General features: G+C 53.2%; 1 protein-coding gene across 1 annotated transcript; it reads left to right on the forward strand.

Moving 5' to 3' along the window:
• Positions 1–3,739: 3,739 nt before the first annotated feature.
• Positions 3,740–18,854, forward strand: FCSK (fucose kinase). The gene is given in 20 exon segments (XM_037063748.1): positions 3,740–3,765; positions 7,600–7,704; positions 8,048–8,199; positions 8,330–8,380; positions 9,364–9,489; positions 9,800–9,872; positions 10,285–10,439; positions 11,255–11,353; positions 11,474–11,644; positions 12,135–12,199; positions 12,594–12,964; positions 13,629–13,839; positions 14,020–14,189; positions 14,277–14,498; positions 14,850–14,993; positions 15,144–15,257; positions 17,076–17,284; positions 17,372–17,471; positions 17,977–18,197; positions 18,345–18,854. Coding segments are annotated over 19 exon segments (2,838 nt in total). The 5' UTR covers positions 3,740–3,765; positions 7,600–7,622; the 3' UTR covers positions 18,447–18,854.
• The last annotated feature ends 176 nt before the right edge of the window (positions 18,855–19,030 follow it).

The following is a 19,030-nucleotide window of genomic DNA, read 5'->3' on the forward strand; positions in this document are numbered from 1 at the left end:
CCTTACTCATGCATCTCCTACTGGGGACGTGGCCCGAAACCCAAGTGGGGGATCGGAACTGTGACCCTTTGGTTCACAGGCTGGCGCTCAATCCGCTGAGCCACACCAGCCAGGTCTGTGCTTTAATTTTTAAAAACCAGCCCTGGCTGGTGTAGCTCAGTGGATTGAGCACGGGCCTGCGAACCAGACGATCGCGGTTTGATTCCCAGTCAGGGCACATGCCTGGGTTGCGGGCCAGTTCCCAGCAGGGGCCAGCTCCCAGCAGGAGATGCACGAGAAGCAACCATACATTGATGTTTCTCTTCCTCTCTCCTTCCATTCCCCTCTAAAAAGATAAATAAAAGAAATAAAATAAAATAAAAACCATACCAGCTGTTTCATTTTCTCCTTGGAAGACTCAACAGGAGAGTTTAATATCCTCTTCCCATTTTCTTTACCCAGGTTCTGTGTCTTTGCCAGTCCTCCTGTGGTAAATGCTGTTGGTGACCTCCCTTTACAGGGTCGGCACCCTGTTTTCCTTATGTTGGTTGCTAATGGCTCACAGCTTCACCCTTCTCCAGAAAATGGTCTTCAGTCCACATAGCCCGTTTCACTCAGAAACGCCTAGCAAATTATGCTGCTCTGTTTCCCACCTCCCAGTGGCCTACAGCCCATAAATCTCCTTTGCTTTTGAGGGGGATAAACCTTATGGTGCATTGTATGTTCCAGAGCTCACTGTAGGATCAGACTAAGGCAATGCTTAGAGCAGGGGTGTCAAACTCATTTTCACCTGGGGCCACATCCGCCTTGAGGTTGCCTTCAGAGGGCCGAATGTAATTTGAGGACTGTATAAATGCGACCGCTCCTTAACAGTTAAGCAGAATTAGCTCAGCGCTGCCACAGGGTAGAAACAAGGTGCTGGGCTGGATAAAACAAGGTGGAGGGAGGGCCGGATTTAGTCCACGGGCCTTGTGTTTGCCACCCGTGACTTAGATAAAGCCACATCTTTGCTTGGCTTCTTCCCCTGCTCTATCCTGCTTCCCTCTGCTCTAAATCTTTTGCACTGGAATCCCTGTCTCAGGCTCTGTGTCTAGGGAACTCAGTCTAAGATATCCCTGTGGGCAGTAGTCCTGGCTCCCAAGGGGATTTCCTGCTACCAGCAGCAGCTGCACATCTCATCCAGGGCCCTGCAGATTGGACCTTCTCCAAGAAGCCTTCCTGGGCCCTCACTCACTGGCAGCATGTTTGTTTAATAATAAGGAAGTTGGATGCTTACTCTGGCCAGGCACTGTGCTAACCCCTTTATGTGCATTAGCTCGCTGAATCCTTCCAACAACCCAATTAGGCAAATACTATTCTATTCTTATAGATGGAGAAACTGAGGCTCAAAGAGGTACAGTGGCTTGCTCACACAGTAAGAAAGTAATGGGAACTGGTTTTAAACCCTTGTATTTAGCCACTAGATTCTACTCTATACCACAGACAACTTTAGAACATTTTTTATGGCTCTGTCTACCCTGCCTGAGACAGTAGGACTAAACACAGAGCCAAAAGCTTGGTGTTTTTTGTGTCTGCTGCTGACAGATTGCACTGAGCCCTTCCTCTCATCAAAAACCCCCAAGTATCTTTGCCTCTCAGCCTGAGAAGTCCAGGTGGCCTTGGAACCACCCCTTAACCCTCCAGCGTGTCTTCCCGAGGAGGAGGGGTGAAGCCCTTTACTCTGAGCTCCTTGGGGCATGTTATTTTCCTTGAGCCTCCACCAAAGCTGTGGCTGCAGGCATCCCGGCTTCTCACTCCACTGCAGAGAGGGGATCTGCATTGATGAGAGTAGCAGCAGTGGGAGGCAGCTAGCTCCTCACTTCCCTGGAGGCCTCCTGGGCTCACAGAGCCCAGAAGAAAGCACAAGCACTGAAGTGTGGGAAGGAAGATGAGACTGAGCCAAATGAAGGGGAATGAATCCAGTGGGAGAAGACTGGGGGAAGGAGAGAAATTGGAGGGAGGTAGTGAGGTAGTAGAAGCAGAGGAGAGGACTGCTCATTCATTCATTCATTTAACAAACTGTTTTAACCACCTATAATGTCCTAGGCACTGTTCTAGTAGACAGAACAAAGACCCTGCTTTAATATGGCAGCATGGAAATATCAACAATAAACAGAATCATAATATGTTGAACAAAAAACCTTTGTGGTCAGAAGCTTTCCTGAAAGAAAGGGTTTATTGAGCCACATGCTAGCCATTAAAAGGACCACATCCTGGAACATCCACAGTCTAAACCAGCAGTAGCAGGGCTAGATGGAGAACGTGCCCTCTGTCCTGAGCTGGGGGTGGAGGATCCTTTTTATACAACGGGTTTGGGGAAGAAAGATATGAGTTGTTTTGAAAGAACTTACTCTGGCTATATTTAAAGAGGTGTTCTGGGTTGGTTTGAGGCAACAAGCCAGAGAGCTCATGCGTAAACTGGATGGGGTGGCAGGCTGTGGTTCATTATTCTTTTTGATAGCCCCCGAAGTTCACTGCAAGTTGTAACACACATTCAGGAATGTGCACATTCTTTTGTCGGTTTTGGCCTGTGGCTCAGTTAACTGACTAACCTCTTACCTCTCTCCTCCCACCCTCTGGCCTGCTGTAAATTAATTCAGGATAACTCTGCATTTTCTCTTGTCAAATGGTTAATATGTTCAGCATTTACTATGGTGTCAAGCATGTACTTTACCCTCACCACAATCTCAGCATTTGATATTATTATTAACCCATTTTTACAGATGGCAACGAGGAGACTCAAGAGTAACCAAGTGACTGGCCAAAGTCACACAGGATTAGAGTAGGGTCCCCAGTCTCCTTTGAGATTGAAGGCAACCTCTTAGGCTCCCCTTTTAATGACAGACTTGGAAAGTTTGTTCTTGTAAGAAAAATTCAAACATACAGATAATGCTTAGGTTCTCCTTGCCTCGCCCCATTCCTAGCAGTCTCTGCCTCAGGGTGTGTCCCCTTCCAGTCCTGTTCCTACACATACTGTGTCCATGTACGTTATTTTTGACGAGTGGCTTCCCATACATAGGGTTCTATAGCATGCATCTTCTCCCTTAACATGTGTTTCCTGTTGTACATAAAGTTCTACCTGGTTCTAACTGCTGCACAGTATTCCATGATGTGGATGTGCCTAGTTTATTTCTCCAGTACCCTAAAGACAGAGTGTTCCCAATTTCCCGCTATTACAAACAATGCTCACGTTCAAAACTTCTCAAAAAGCTCCGTAAATCCTCTTTCCACTGCAGAGTCGGAAAGTTTCTCCTGGAAGGATCCTGTGCTGAAAACCCCCCAAACACCACCAACTGTTAATCCAATGGTAGCCGCTTACTTTCGGCCAACATCTAGGATTCTCCTTTCCCCCACCTCCCTCCCAGGATTTTTCCCCTCCGGATTAAAGCAAGTGCTTCAGGTACCCGGCAGGGGGGTTAAACTAACCCAAAACGGGTAACCTAGCGTCCCAGAAAACAAGCCCACGTCTTTGAGACGCACTCGTTCCTCTGGGAGTTGTAGTTTTGCTGGCCAACGGAGTTGCCTTCTCGCTTCACCGCCTTTCGGGAACTGAAGACTGATCGCTCTTTCAGAAAGCGCAGTCCTGACTATATCCGTCTGCCCATGCTCTAGCCGGGAGCTGTTTTTTTCGGGAGAGGACAAGCCAGGGCCGGCGGAGGGGTGGAACTACATTTCCCAGGGTGCGCCGCAGCGGGCCGCGCAGACCCGCTTTCAAGGGCTCGTTGAGCCTTGTGCTGGCGGAGGCGGGTACGTGGGTCCCCGCGAGTGTTCACTTTCCTCATCTCAGTACCCAGTCGGCGATTCCTGACCGATCCTTTCCCAGGGGCAGGACCGAGGCAGAGAGTTTCCGAGAACTCTGTTGGAGCTCTTGGGTGCCCACCGGCTGTAGGACGGAGGAGTCTCCAGTTCTACCCTCTTGCCTGGGTCTTTCAGTGGGAGTTCGGAACCTGGGAGCGCTGGGGACAGGCAGGGAATACGGGCTCCAGGGTCTCCTCACCCCGGAGGCAGGTGGGGTGCTGAATACCGGCGCTGAGGATTTTGCTTTGAGGCCGATTTTCCTGCCCCAATGTGCCTATGGGGGTCTTGTCGCTATGCTGAAGTCACAGTTACACTAGTCGCCCCACCTTTATCCGCGCTTTCCCTTTCCACGTTTTCAATTACTTGAGGTCTTCCGTCTGAAATATGAAATGGAAATTTCAGAAGTAAACAGTGCGTGGTTTAAAATTGTTTGAAGTTCTGAGTAGCCTGGTGAAATCTCCCCGGACCTGCTTCCTCTTGCCTGGGGCGGAAATCATCCTCTTGTCCCACTTACCCAGGCTGTATATGTTACCAGCTGATTTGTCACTTAGTAGCCTTCTCGGTTATCAGACCCACTGTCAGGTATCTCAGTTCAAGTAGCCCTTGTTTTACTTGATAATGGCCCCCCCCAACACAAAGTGGTGCTCGGGATTCACACATGGCAGAGGGTAGCCATAAAGTGCTTCCTTTAAGTGAGGAGATGAAAGTTCTGGATTTAATAAGGAAAGAGAAAAAAAATCATATGCTGAGGCTGCTAACATCTGTGGTAAGAACAAATCTATCGGTGAAATTGTGAAAAAGGAAAAAAATCCGTGCTGGTTTTGCTGTTGCGCTTTAAACTGCAGAAGTTACAGCCACAGCGCATGAGGAGTGGTAAGGGCTTGGTTAAGACGGAAAATGCGTTAAGTGTGGGCAGAAGGTACAAACAGAAAATGCGTTCTGACTGATGGCTACGTGTTCAGCCAGAAAGCATTGAGCCTATATGAAGACTTCAGCAAGGGGTCCCCTGAAAACTGACACCAGGCCACTTACTGAAAGTAAGTTGGCAGAGCTGACAAGTTGATTAAGGAGAAAGGATACCACCCAAAACAGATTTTCATAGGTAGATATGGTTGTTATTATTAATGCCATCCCACTTCATTGCCACCTGTATGGGGCCTTTTACATATATTTACTCCTTTCATTCTTTTTTTTCAGTCCTACGCAGTAGGCTCAGACTAGTGATTAAAAGATTGGCCTCTGGAACAAAAGTGTCTGGGTTCACATTTGGCTCTGCCACTTGATAGCTGTGTGACCTTGGACATGTGACTTAATCTCTCTATGCCTCAGTTTCATTTAAAAAAACTAAAAAATTTTCACCCAAGGATATATTTATTGATTTTAGACAGAGAACAACAGGGGAGGGGGAATGGGAGGGAGGGAGAAAGGGAAAGAGAGGGAGAGAAAGAAACACTGATGAGAGAAGAAACATTGATCGGTTGCCTCTTATTTGCACCCCAACTAGAGATCGAACCCACAACTTAGGTATGTGCCCTGACAGGGAATCTAACTTGCAAACTTTCGGTGTATGGGATGTGGTTCCAACCAACTGAGCCACCTGGCCAGGGCTGTGCCTCAGTTTCTTCATCATGTATTCTTTAGAATAAAGATAATACTTCTCACACAGTAACTTAAAAATTCATACGGTGATTTTTCTTTTGAAGGTGCCAAAGGGGCCCCTTCTCTGTGTTGGTTCAGGTTCTTGGAGAAGCTGAAACCAAGATAGGATTCGATTTACTGGGGGAGGGAAAAAGAGGAGGGAGCTGGAGGAAGCAGGGAAAGCTGTCAGTCTGCTCCCCGTGAAGGAATGGGGGGGGATGGGTAGGGAGGGTCTCAGACTGCAGTGAGGTTGTGAGACAGTTGCTGTAGGTGCGTGGGGAGTCCTGGAGCCAGGATTGCCTGGCAGAGGATCCCCAAATTGCTGGAATGGCTCTGTCTTCGTGTCCCTGCTGTGCTGAGTCATTGATTGACAGTAGTTGGTGGGAAGCATGGCCTCCCTGTGAACAAGCTGGGAGCATTGGTCAATCATATTTCCTGGCTCAGGAGGCCCGAGAGGGTTAGGGGTGACAAAGGTCACACAGTAAGGTGGTGGCCAGGCTGGACTCCCTCGAGGCCTGTTTACTGGGAAGGCCCTTGTCTTCAGATGTCTGGCCAAGATCTCTAGCTCAGATTTCCCCTCTGGATTTCCCTCCTGGGCTGAGCAGGGAACAGAGCAGTTTCTGTTAGTGGTGGAGGCTTTCCCTGAAAGCTCCTGGCAGCGTAGGTGTTGCCTGTCAACCTTAACCACAGGACTGGTGGCAGAGGCGTCTGGCCCAAGAAGAAACTTGCTGTGGTTCAGGTTTCCTGATGGCTTTGGCTGGGGCTTGGGCAGGATGTGTGTTCTGGGCACCTCTAGGAAGGCAGGCAGCCAGCTCCTCCATCTCTCTGACACTGAGCTTTGGGAGCTGGAGGGAAGAGGTGGGGGTGGGCCACTTTGTAGGACAGCAGGTGGGACTCTGCCAGAGGTAGAAGTCAGGGCACTCCTGGGGACTTGTCTGTGAGGTGTTGGGCGGGAATGCCCTGGAGTCAGGTTGGTTTTCTGTCTGGCAGGAGAGAAGTGTTGGGGAGGGGTAGCTTTGGCCTCCTCTTCCCCTCGCTTACTCAGAGTGCCCTGGAGGAAGGTGGCTGGCAGGTGGGGCTGCAGCCTCTTTTAGGCTTGGAGCCTCGGTGAGGGGAGATCCCCTCTGAGGTCCCTGGAGTGGGTGCTGTTGGCACCCTGGCTGGATCCCTCGAACAGGCTGGTACACCCCTCCCACAACTGCCCCCTTCTCCAGGGAATTCCCTTCCACCTCAGGAGCCTGGGAGGTTAGGCCTTCCCTCCTCCCAGGTCACAACCAATGAACTGAGTGATGAGGGGCAGCCCCTTGCTTTAAGGTGGGACCCACTGATGACCCCACTCTGCTCCTTTTACTTCCTTTCCTGAGGAAACCATATGCACCCAGATGAGAAAGTCAAAGATATGTTCATCACATGACACAGCAATCCCACAGCGAGGTACCCACCAGGAGAGATGAAGTCTTTCGTTCACCCTGCAATGTTAAGCAGCTCTATTCTTGGCTGTCAAAGCCTGGAAACAGTCCAGTGTCCCTCAGTGCGTGGTTGGAGAAACAGACTGTGGAAGGTCCATGCAATGGAATACTGCTTGGCCAAAGAAAAAGAAAAAGAAAAGAAAGAACTACTGATATGCACAGCCAACTTGGATGAATCTTAGGGGCATTATGTGGAGTGAAAGAAGCCAATCTCAGAAGATTACAGCCCTACTCCAGCTGTGAAGGGCTGATCAGTGGTTGTCAGGGGTGAGGGATGCTGATGGGGTGACTGTAGGTGTGACTGTAAAGGGGTAGCATACGGGAGGGTTTTTTTGGTACAGATGATGGTGACCATGGGAATCTATGCATGTGTTAAATTTCATAAAACTGTACACCAGCTCTGGCTGGTGTAGCTCAGTGGATTGAGCACGGGCCTGCAAACCAGACGATCGCGGTTCGATTCCCAGTCAGGGCACATGCTTGGGTTGCAGGCCAGTTTCCGGCAGGGGCCAGTTCTCTGCAGGGGATGCACAAGAAGCAACCATACATTGATGTTTCCTTCCTCTCTCCTTCCCTTCCCCTCTAAAGATAAATAAATAAAATATTTTAAAAAACTGTACACCAAAAAATCAATTTTAGGGTATGATAATTCATGTACACCCCGTCTCTGCCTCAGGAAGCCCTTCAGTTTTGTCCAGAATGGAGCAGCCCAAAGGGGTTGACTGGACGGTTATCCTCCTTATGTGCCAGTACAAGGGCAGTGTCAAGGCCTTCCAGAGAGGTAGGGGGTCCTCTCTCCCCACTCGGCCCTAACTCCCACCATACCCCTATAGCTGCAGGAGTTGGGCAGTCCTGGGTTCAAACCCAGGGGATGCTTCTTCCTAGCCATGTGACCCTTAGCATACAGACATATCATGTCACTTCATTGAGACTTGGTTTTCTCATCTGTAAAATGGAAATAATTGTGTTTACCTCACGGAGCTGGGTAAAGCTCTAATGAACTACTATATGAAAAGTTACTGAGTCAAAGAATATAAAATAATAATGATCAGTAGGTTGGCTTTAGGTGCTTGGGACCAAGGCTGGGAGGCCGGGGGCAGGTCCCAGCCATGTTCTGACCACAGAGCTGGAAGTGTGCCAGAAACGAGAGCAGTTCCCTGCCGGAACATTGGTGCTGGCCGTGGAGGGCCCCGAGACTCGTGCGGGCAGTGGAGGAGCTACCCTCAATGCCCTGCTGGTGGCTGCTGAGCACCTGAGTGCCGGGGCAGGCTTCACTGTGACTGCTCATATTGTTCCTTTGGCACCTGAGTGGATTTGTGTTGGGGTCTCTCCCCAGGCAAGAGGGTACCATCCTTGGGCGCCTTCTGCCCAGGCCTCTGTCAACAGGGCTTTTTCACTCTTGACAGGTGGTCACGTCTGATGTCCTACACTCGGCCTGGATCCTCATCCTGCACACAGAGTAAAACGCTGGGCAAGGTGCCGTGCAGAAGGCCGGCACCATCGATCCTCAGGGCTGGACAGCACTAATGGGGGCTGTTTGCAAGGTGTTCGTTGTGCAAATCCAGAAGAATCGGAATCAGAATTGATCCAGTTGCCCAAAATAGGGAACTGGCTAAATATAAGCAGCATATCCTCCTGGCAGAATATTAGAGAGTGATTAATAGGCCCATCTAATTCTGTGGGTTGCCTGGAAAGAGACTTAGCAGCTCTGTGACAGGCAAGTCGCCTGACCCTTTCTAGGCCTCAGTTTCCGCATCTGTAAAGTGAGGATGATGACAACACACAGCGCCTACTGCCGGTAGATGTGCCGAGATGCTCCATTAAATGCTTAAGACAGGGCCTGGCTTTATGTAGTTCCCAATTTTACCTGCATGTGTGTGTTAACTTCCCTTGTATCTACCTTTTCAGAATCTCATTTTTAAAAAACATTTTATTTGTTAATTTTTAGAAAGAGATGGAGGAGGGAGAAAGAGAAGGAGAGACACATCAATGTGTGCTTGCCACTTGAGTGCCCCCTACTGGGGACCTGGCCTGCAACTCAGGCATGTGCCCTGACTGGGAATCAAACCTGTGACCCTTTGGTTCACAGCCCCGCACTCAATCCACTGAGCTATACCAGCCAGGGCAGAATCTCATTTTTATTTTTTTAATTTTTTTAATTTAAAAATTTTTTTTTAAAATTAAAGAATCTATGAATACAAATCTGAAAGGATACATCTCAAAATGAGGGGAATGGTTATTATTCCTGAGGGGTTGTTGTTCTTTTTGCCTGTCTGCATTTTCTAACTATTTACTATAATCATGTAATTGAAAAAAATTACACAAGAAAACACTTTTTAAAAGTCCTCTAGCCTGATGACTTCCACCTTGCACAGCCCATGGGGTGTCCCCAGGCTCTCTGTCCCAAGGGCTCTTTCACCTGTCCCTGCTTCCCCCCAAGGGCCAAGACTTCCCCTTCGATGACTGCGGCTGGGCCTTCACCTGCCTCCCTGTGGAGAACTCGCAGGCCCCCATGGAGGCTGTGGTCTGCAACCTGGACTGCTTGCTGGACATCATGAGCTGTCAGGTGAGGCCAGCAGTGCCTTGGGGCCTTGTCCCTCTCTCACCTCACTGCCAGCTGTAGTCTGTCCTGGCTCAGACGGGATGCCAGGAAGAACAGCTTCGGGGTGTGCCTAGAGTTAGAGCTTCAGGAAATTAGTGTTGGCAAAACTGGGGGAGGTGTGGCCCTAGGAGGTAGGCAGGAGGGTCGGGGGAGATCCCTGTTACTTCAGCAGCCAGAGTCTCCCTAGAGCACGGGGACAGGCTCTTGAGGCTGGGCTGTGTGGCCCCAGAGGAAGGGCTGGACCAGGCCACCAGCTGCACTCTCTCTCCCACAGCTGGGCCCGGGCTCCCCTCCAGGTGTGTGGGTCTGCAGCTCGGACATGCTGCTGTCTGTTCCTCCCAACCCAGGTGAGCCTGAGAAGGCTTAGTACCAGCTCCCTGGCCACAGCCCGAGGTGGGCTATGCTTTTCATGGCTCACCATTTCTGGGCCTGGCCCACTGCCACGTTCAGAAGGGAAGCTGTAGGGTGTGGAGGGTGAAGTCCAGACCTGGAGGCGGGGCTTCCCTTGCTGGGCCTCCGTCTCTGAGACTGAGAATGGAGAAACCACTCCTGCCCCTTTTGCCCCCAAAGGGCTGGGGCAGAACTTTGGGAGGGGAGGCATTGTCATTCTCCCAGAGGAATGTCCTCCTGGCTTGGAAACCACATTTTCCTTCTAAAGGTGCCCAGATGCCCCTCCCATGAGCTCTTGTTTTTATCTGGCTGGGGACTCCCTGCCTTAGGGTTGGGCTCCAGGGAGAATCCCAACTGTCCCACCCACAGCGATCAGCTGGGATGGCTTCCCGGGAGCCAGAGTGATTGCCTTTCCAGGGAGCATGGCCTATGCCCGGAACCACGGCATCTACCTCACTGACCCCCAGGTAGCTAGCACCCCTGGGGCGGGGGAGCGGGCAACTGAGCTGGCCTGCCGTGGCCTCTAGGTCATGTGCTCCGGGCAGCCTCTTGACCTGGACTTTCTGGTACAGTCTAGATTTGGAGGACTTTCCTGAGGCAGTGGTGGCTCAGATAAGTTAAGTAACTTGCCTTAGGCCACAGAGCCAGTAAGTGGTCAAGTCAGGATTCTACATCCGAGGTTCCTCCCTGCCTCTGAGAAGCTAGAGAAGACCCTACACCATTTCCTTGGGGTCTGTTGGGGAAACACACACATTTGAGGTGATGGGCCTGGGTCAGTGCCATGGTGCTGAGGAAGGGGGCAGATAGAGTTCAGAGGTGGCCCTCAGAGTGGTGGGGGTTCTGGACTGGGGGCAGAGGTTTCCTGGGGGAACTATCATCTGGTGGGACCTCCATTACTGAGTTCAGATTTGCTCTAGAGCAGGGGTGTCAAACTCATTTTTACTGGGGGCCACATTAGCCTCCTGATTGCCTTCAAAGGGCCAAAATAATTTTAGGACTGTATAAATGTAACTACTCCTTATAGATGTAACTACTCCTTAACTGTTAAGGAGTTGAAATTACATTTGGCCCTTTGAAGGCAACCTTGAAGTTGATGTGGCCCCCAGTGAAAATGAGTTTGGCACCCCCGCTGTAGAAGATTGCAGGGAGAGTGGAGAGGGGGCCTGTGGGGGAACAGTGTGAACAGGACAAGATGGGAACCAGCCCGAGGCTGGGGCCAGGGCATGTGTAGAAAGGGATCTGGCTCCTGATGGGTGTGGGCTGGGACCTTGGCTATGGGGGAGGTTGGGGCAGCCCCTGGCCCTGGGCCCTCACGAGCTTCTCCCTGGCTTCACAGTAGCCACAGCTCCTGGGGTCTGGGAGCTCCATGATCAGCTGTCTGCTGGAGGGCCCTGTCCATCTGGGCCCTGGGAGCATCCTGCAGCACTGCCATCTCCGGGTAAGGCCTAAGAGCAGGGGCAGAGGGAGGGCAAGGCTGTGGGGGGCCAGGTCCTGTGTGTGTTGGGGGCTGCCTGGAGCTGTACCACCCACTCAGGATGCCTGCCCTCTCTCCTGCCAGGGTCCCATTTACATCGGCACCGGTTGCTTCCTGAGTGGCCCGGACACGGCTCAGTCTGAGGCACTACATGGCGTGGAGCTGCATGATCTTGTCCTGCAGGGGCACCACTTGCAGCTGCATGGCACCCCTGTCCATGCCTTCACCCTCGTTGGCTGTCTGGACAGCTGGGAAGTAGGTGCCAACCCCTGTGTTCCCCCACCCCAACTTCAGGCTTTAAGGAGCCCTGGGGTCCCAGCTCAGCTCCCATTCCACAGCAGGGCTCGCTGAACACTGGCCCGAGGAATAGGCTGTATCCAATTGTGTGTCAGCGTGTCTTTATCTGCCTCCTCATCTGCTCTGGCAGGCAGTCTGACTGGGAATTTTTAACTCCACTTTACAGGCCGGAGACTGAGGTTCAGAGAGGGAGGTGAGCAGCCTTGGGCAGCAGAGCCAGTTACAGTGGATTGGGCCTAGACCTGGGATTCTGCGCCAGGTTCCAGGCACCTGGCTTGGAGTGCTGAGGCTCCAGGGTGTGCCACAGTGTTTCAGAACTTGCTCTCATGTGTGCAGGTCTCTCTTCCTGTCTCTTCTTGAGCAGCTCCCGCCCAGCCCAATGGCCTTAGTGTCCCTAACCTCTTCCTATGGCCTCTGAAGCCCTGACTGCTTCATCTTCTTTCCCCAGAGGCAGGGGACAGGGACGTATCTCAACATGTCCTGGAGTGAATTCTTCCGGAAGACAGGCATTCGGTGAAATGGATGGCCTCCATGGGCTCCGGGGGCCTCGGCAGCCAGGACGGCTGCTTCTTCGAGGCTCCTCCCTGCCTCTGCCCCAGAGCAGCACCTACCCTCCCAGCAGCCCAGGAAACTGGGGTAGTTTTGGGCAGCCTGATCCTCCCCAGCACCTTCCCCCTGGACAACTCCTAATCCCTGGCTGTGCTCAGGTTTTGTGATTTTGTTCAGAGGCCTGGGAAAGGAGGCAGGGTGGTTTGCCTCCCTCCCTAAACTGCCTGCTTGTGCCACCTCGAAGAATTTGTCCTGCCCTTGGTGAATTAGCCAGCCCCCAGTTGACAGGCAGTTAGGGCTTGGTGAGGAAGCAGGAGTCCTGCTTCCATCCTGCTAATGAGCCTTCTCCCCATGCCAGAAACTGGGACCTGTGGGACCCAGACACGCCCCACACAGAGCGTTGCCTTCCCAGTGCCCGCCTCTTTCCTGTGCTCCACCCATCAAGGGCCCTGGGGCCCCGGGACATGCTGTGGATGTTAGACCCCCAGGAGGATGGGGGTGAGGCCCTGTGGGCCTGGAGGGCCTCCTGGCGCCTGTCCTGGGAGCAGCTGCGGCTGTGTCTGGACCCGGATGCCACACTGGCCTCCCACCGGGACCTGTTCTTCCACCAGGCCCTGCATAAGGCATGCAACGTGCTAGAGGCCCAGCAGGACCTCAGCCTGTGCCCGCTGATCTGGGCTGCTGTCCATGAGGGCTGTCCTGAGCCCCTGCTGGCCATGCTGGACCAGGGTGAGTACTCTGGATCTCTGTGCTGGGAAGTCAGACCCAGCACCACCTGCTCTCTGGATTGATGACCTGAGGGTCCTAGGGAGCCATGAACCTTCAAAGCACGGAAGAGACACTGGAGCTTGCTTTTAGGTTTCTGGGAAGCTTCATCCTTATCAGTAGAGAGTTTTTGGTGAAAGGCCGAGGCCTGGTCCTGAGCCTCTGAGTCCTATGAGCACCAGCAGTACTGGGTGCCGAGACGTAGGTGTCAGAGCCCCAGGGGGATGTGGCCGGCTCCACCCGAGGGCTCAGGCACACTGGCTGGGGCTCAGGCAGCACCTCATTAATGGTCCCAGTTACTGGAAAATCATCCCTATTGAAGTTGTTCTCCTGTAGCCATGCAGCTGGCTGGGGCTCAGACTGAACCCAGGCAGTTTGACCCCTGAGTCTGAGATCTTAACCTCTCTGGGCATCCTGGGTGGCAGTGAAGAGGCACAGCTGGGCTGGGCTGGGGCTGGCAGGGGGAGCAGAGAAGTGGGGCGTGCATTCGCAGGTAAGGATACATCTTGGGCAAAAGTGAAGACATGTGAGAATCTGGAGTGTCTGGGGACTGCTCCATAGTCTCTCGGGGAACAGGGCATTGGGGGCAGATCCCATCCCCAACCACCCCTGGCTTCTGGTACCTCAGTTGCAGCTGGTGCAGGAGACCCAGGCATGGTGGCCTGAGCGCTGGCCTGTGTGGCAGATGTACTGGGCTGCATGGCAGAAGGCCCAGGTGGCTTACAGAGTGGGCCTGCTGCCAATCTTGAGTGGATTAGGCCCCTCTGGTACCTGGAGTGTGGAGACCTGGCTGAGGGTGTGAAGGCACTTGCCCAGGAGTGGGACAAGTGGCTGAGCAGGTGGGTGCTAATGATGTCAGAGCTCCTGGAGAAGCCCGTGGTAATTCTTGTAGGTGGAAACCCAGAGAGAGGTGGGGTGGGGTGACCTCGGGTCACCCAAGGCAGGCAAGTCCCCAAACTCAGGTTGTCTGCCTCCGGCCCGGGGCTTCCTTCGGATACCTCTCCCTTCCCTCTTGGCAGACCAGCCTTGCTAGTGCAAGCTGCTCGCCACTACGAGGGGGCCCAGCAGATCTTGATCCCCCAGGCTGTGATGTCAGCCCAGCACTTTGTCTCCACACAGCCGGTGGAGCTGCTGGCACCTGGGCATGAGTGGGTGGTGGCTGAGTGTCCGGCTCGCGTGGATTTCTCTGGTGAGCCCCCTGGAGCGGGGTGAGGGTAGCCAGCCTGGAGCTGTGCTCTTAGCCTCATGACCAACTTGGTCTTGTCAACTGCTACAGGAGGATGCAGCGACACGCCACCCCTCGCCTATGAGCTTGGTGAGGCAATGCTGGGCCTGGCTGTGCGAGTGGACGGCCGCAGGCCCATTGGTGCCAGGGCTCACTGCATCTCAGAGCCTGAGCTGTGGCTGGCAGCAGGGCCTCGGCAGGATGAGATGACCATGAAGGTTGTGTGCCAGAGCCTGGAGGACCTGCAGGACTCCTGCCAGCCCCATGCTCCAGGTCAGGTATCCAGGACATCTGCCAGTAGGGAGGGCACACGCAGCTAGCTGGGGGGTGGGGGAAGAACCCTGGAGATCCTGCTGGCCATGGGGTCCTGGCCGGAGGGCTATAGTCAGTCTGGTTGAGGAGTTGCCCAGGTGCATGCAGGTGCAGGAGGTAGAACTGGCACATTTGCCCATGTTGGGGAGCCCAGAGGTCTTTTTGTGGCTTGGGGGTGGGGTCTGCACTGCTGCTGGGCTTTTGTCCCCCAGATGAGCCCCATGTTGGGCTGGGAAATAGTGGAGGTGAGGTGGTATGTCTCCTTCTGTCTTTAAAAACCAAACTCCTTGCTGGGTGCTGATCCTTCTTCAGGGGCCCTGCTGAAGGCAGCCTATATCTGTGCGGGGATCGTGCATGTCTGCTCCAAGCTCTCGTTGAGTGAGCAGTCACTGCGCACCTTTGGGAGTGGCTTTGAGGTGCACACCTGGTCTGAGTTGCCCCGTGGCTCTGGCCTTGGTGAGTAGGCCCTGTACCCCTGTTGCCTCTGACTCCATTCCCACCCTCTAGCCTCACCTTGCACCTTCCACACTGCCTCTGCTCCAGAGGGCGTGGGTGGGGCAGGCCGGGGCTGTTTCATGCCTGACCCCTCTCCTCCCTGCAGTGCAGGCAGCACCAGCAGTATCTTGGTGGGCACCACCCTGGCTGCCTTGCAGCAGGCAGCAGGCTGAATGGTGAGCAGGGAGGCCCTGATCCATAAGGTGCTGCACCTGGAGCAGATGCGCATGGGCTGTCCCTGGTGGGACCGTGGTCACTGGCACTCTCCCAAGAGCTTCCAGGAGCTCCTTGGGCTTGCAGACAGCCATGTAACTGTGCTGCTCCTTCAGATGGTCAGAGCTTCCTTATTAACTTTTCTGGTGGTTTTCAGTTTGAAATGTTTCTACTGCAAAGAAACTGACATTTTAGCAGCACCTACTAAGTGTCAGATTGTGTGCTGTACTTTTCATGTGTGTTAGGTATCTGTATTTACATGTTTACTCCTCATGACTTTGTTGCCATCCAGGACTGTCTCTTAGGGTGGAGCTGGGGAGAACTGGGGTCTGGACTAGGGGACAGGACCTTCAGTCTACCTTTCCAGCCAACTTGCCCCTTCCTTGGGCTATGGTCATCTGTGCCCACCTCCCCTACCCACCGGCTACATGCAGGGGCACTGCGGGCCCAGAACATGGCTGTGCTCACAGTGGGGGTGTTACTGGAACCTGGCTTTACCCTCCTCTCACCACCACGGCCCCTTGCACCCTGTGCACAATGGGGAGCAGCCAGTTTTGTCTGATCCTAGGATGCTGTGGTCTCCCAGGATGACAGGCTTCATCCCCATTGTCATTCTGGGCAGGACACTGTCACAAAGATGTGCAGGTGCTGATTGGGCTATCTTTTCTGGTCACTTTACAGCCCACCCTCCTCCTCCTTTTATTGTAATGACTCACACCCCTAAATAGGTAGTTATTAGCAAGAGGGGCAGATAGGGAGGCCTTTCCAGTTTTCTTCTGAGATGTACGTACCGTTCAAATTCTTCATTTGGTCAATTGACAGCTATTGAGTATCCACTCAGCATTGGGAGCTGGGGATAAAATGAGCAAAAATAGGGCCCTTGCTCTCAAAAGTAGTATGGTCCATTGGGGACAGACATTACTCAATAACCAATTGAATGCAGAATTACAAGCTGTGCTTGGTGCTTTGAAGGAGAGGGGTGCAATCAGGGAGCTGACATTTGGGGCCATTAAACACCATGTTTTGGCTGTAAAGTTCCAGATGCCTCCTGCCATTTATATTTTATATTGCATTTTATATATACTTTAAACCACAGGTGGCAAACACAAGGCCCGCGGGCCGAATCCAGCCCTACACCGTGTTTTATCCAGCCCAGCACCTTGTTTCTACCTGGTGGCAGCGCCGAGCTCCTTGCCCCTAGTTAAGGAGTAGTTACACTTATACAGTCCTAAAGTTACATTCGGCCCTTTGAAGGCAACCGTGAGGCTGATGTGGCCCCCAGTGAAAATGAGTTTGACACGCCTGCTTTAAACCCCTGTAGGCCTTTCCCCAGATATTAAGGGTCTGTCTCGAAATGATCTCAAGTTTTATTTTTTACAGAGCTGCAAGAGAAAAATAGACCCATACCTTTCATTACTAAAGCAAGATATGAACAAGCTCTTTCATTTGAAAAGCGAGGCTGAAAGCTTATTTTCAGAAATGATAGGGTGCAGGGGTCAGTTAGGCTGCAGAAAAAGTCCTCTATCACCTCTCCTTGGGAGAGAGGTGAGTGCAAGGTCTTGCCCTTCAATGTGGTTTACCTCAGCTCCAACTACGCATGAGGTCTGCAGTAAAACTTGGCCTTGTGCAACCCAAGATTGGTTCTGGAATGAAATCCTTTCTCTTGCCGCGCTCATCCTGCTCTCAAGGATGAGGACAAAAGTTGAGAGAGCTCACTTGGCCCAGCTCGAGTTGGGGGAAATTGTCTTTCCACACTGGTCCCTGCCAGGGAGGCAGGGGGCCAGGAACCTGGGCTGGGAGAAGGAAGTTGGGTCAGACAGGCTTCAATAGTGATGGACCCTGGGCTCACAGGAGGTGGCTGGCAGGACCAAGTGGGTGGCCTAATGCCTGGCATCAAGGTGGGGCGCTCCCGGGCTCAGCTGCCATTGAAGGTTGAGGTGGAAGAGATCACTGTGCCTCAGGGCTTTGTCCAGACGCTCAATGACCACTTGTTCCTGGTGTACACTGGCAAGACCCACCTAGCTCACAACCTGCTGCAGGTGAGCCCCAGCCCCAGGAGGAGGAAGGGAGGGAGAAGGCTCAGCAGAGCCCAGATGCTCATTGCACCCCTACTCCCCCGTCTGCAGGATGTGCTGAGGAGCTGGTATGCCCGGCTGCCCGCCATTGTGCAGAACGCTCACAGCCTAGTGCAGCACTCGGAGGAGTGCGTGGAAGCCTTCCACCAAGGTGAGATGCTTCTTCCACCAGTGAGTGGCTCCTTTCCCGAGGGCAGGGCACCAGGAGTGAGTGCCTTGTCACTCATGGGTTTGGGACCAGGGGGCTTTGCAGGTTTGGCCCAGGCCCTAGGTGTCAGGCCCCCGGGGACAGAAGCCTACCATCTGTCTTCCCTAGGGTCTCACTTAGGTGGGAGCCCTATCTCAGGACAATACTTGCATCATGGGGGAGGCCTCGAGCTCTACCTATCAAGAAGCAGGAAGAGGTCTGGCCCCACAACCAAGTGCCAGTCGGAGCTAAGCAGGGTTCCAGGCGAGTGGCTGCAGTTTACTGAGCACCTCGTCGGCTGCTCTGTGCACATTAGCCCTCGGACAACCCTGTGAGGTGGTCTGCATTACTCCTGTTTCCAGCCCCTGGTTAAGCAGTACCTCTTGGCACTTTGTCATCAACAAACAAGCACTGACAAAATATTCCGGCTCGGGCCCATCACTCCCCTCTCTGCCCCCACCCCAGGAAGGAAGGCCTCTGCTGGGCCAGTGCCTGACCTTGTACTGGGAGCAAAAGAAGCTCATGGCTCCAGGCTGTGAGCCCCTGGTTGTGCGAAGAATGACAGATGTCCTGGCCCCCTACGTGCATGGCCAGAGCCTGGCAGGGGCAGGTGGTGGGGGCTTTCTCTACCTGTTGACCAAGGAGCCAAGGCAAAAGGAGGCTTTGGAGGCTGTGCTGGCCAAGACTGAAGTACCTGATGGTGTTGGGTATGAGAATTGGTGAGGGGTGGGAGCCTTCACTGTGGCCTACTGGCTAACCAAGGGCTATAGCTGCAGCCTCTGGAAGGCCAGAGATTTGCCCAGAGTCCTCTAAACACTTCTTGTCCTTTGCTCCCAGGGCCTCGGGAACTACAGCATCCACTTGGTAGAAGTGGACATGCAGGGCTTGAGCCTGCAGCTGTTGGGGAGTGAGACCTCAACCTGATACCCCTTCCCATGAAGCCTGTCCCTCTGCAAGAGAAAATGTGGAGCTACAGCAATGCCCTCGCACCCCATTTCAGAGCACTCATCCTCCTACTCCCCATCTCTTTATGAATCTGCTTTCACAGGAAGCTGACCTGAGTTTGGGCCCAGCCCCTTCTGAAGCCTGGTGAAATGGAGACTGTGCCTGGGAACAGGGCTGTAACCTCCTGGTTGACAGTGGCCTAGGCCTGACCTCTGCTCGATCTGGACAGAAGGTCCTACGCTCAGTGTCCCTTGTGGCTTTTACAAATGCCATGGCCCAGCTGGAGCCTTGACTGTTTCCCTCTCCACGAGGGCCCTGGAAGAAGGGGATGACAACCTGCCAACCCAGACCTTACCCAGTAATGTGGACTGTGCCTGCGGGCAGTAGGTTTTCAGGACCATGATCTTGTTGAATAAAGTCAATCTGCCCTTCAAGGTTGTCCTCATAAAGCTGTTCTGTTTCTGCCAGGAGGAATTCTCACCTCCCTGGCACTGTGGTACACTGCCCTGGGGATGACGCAGATTCTGGTGCTGAGGACCCCAGAGCAGGGGTAGGCTCTGGGATCAGATGAGTCACAA

Source organism: Sturnira hondurensis, unplaced genomic scaffold (genome assembly GCF_014824575.4).
Source record: "Sturnira hondurensis isolate 20B ecotype Veracruz unplaced genomic scaffold, ASM1482457v3 Scaffold0014745, whole genome shotgun sequence".
Taxonomy (NCBI): Eukaryota; Metazoa; Chordata; class Mammalia; order Chiroptera; family Phyllostomidae; genus Sturnira; species Sturnira hondurensis.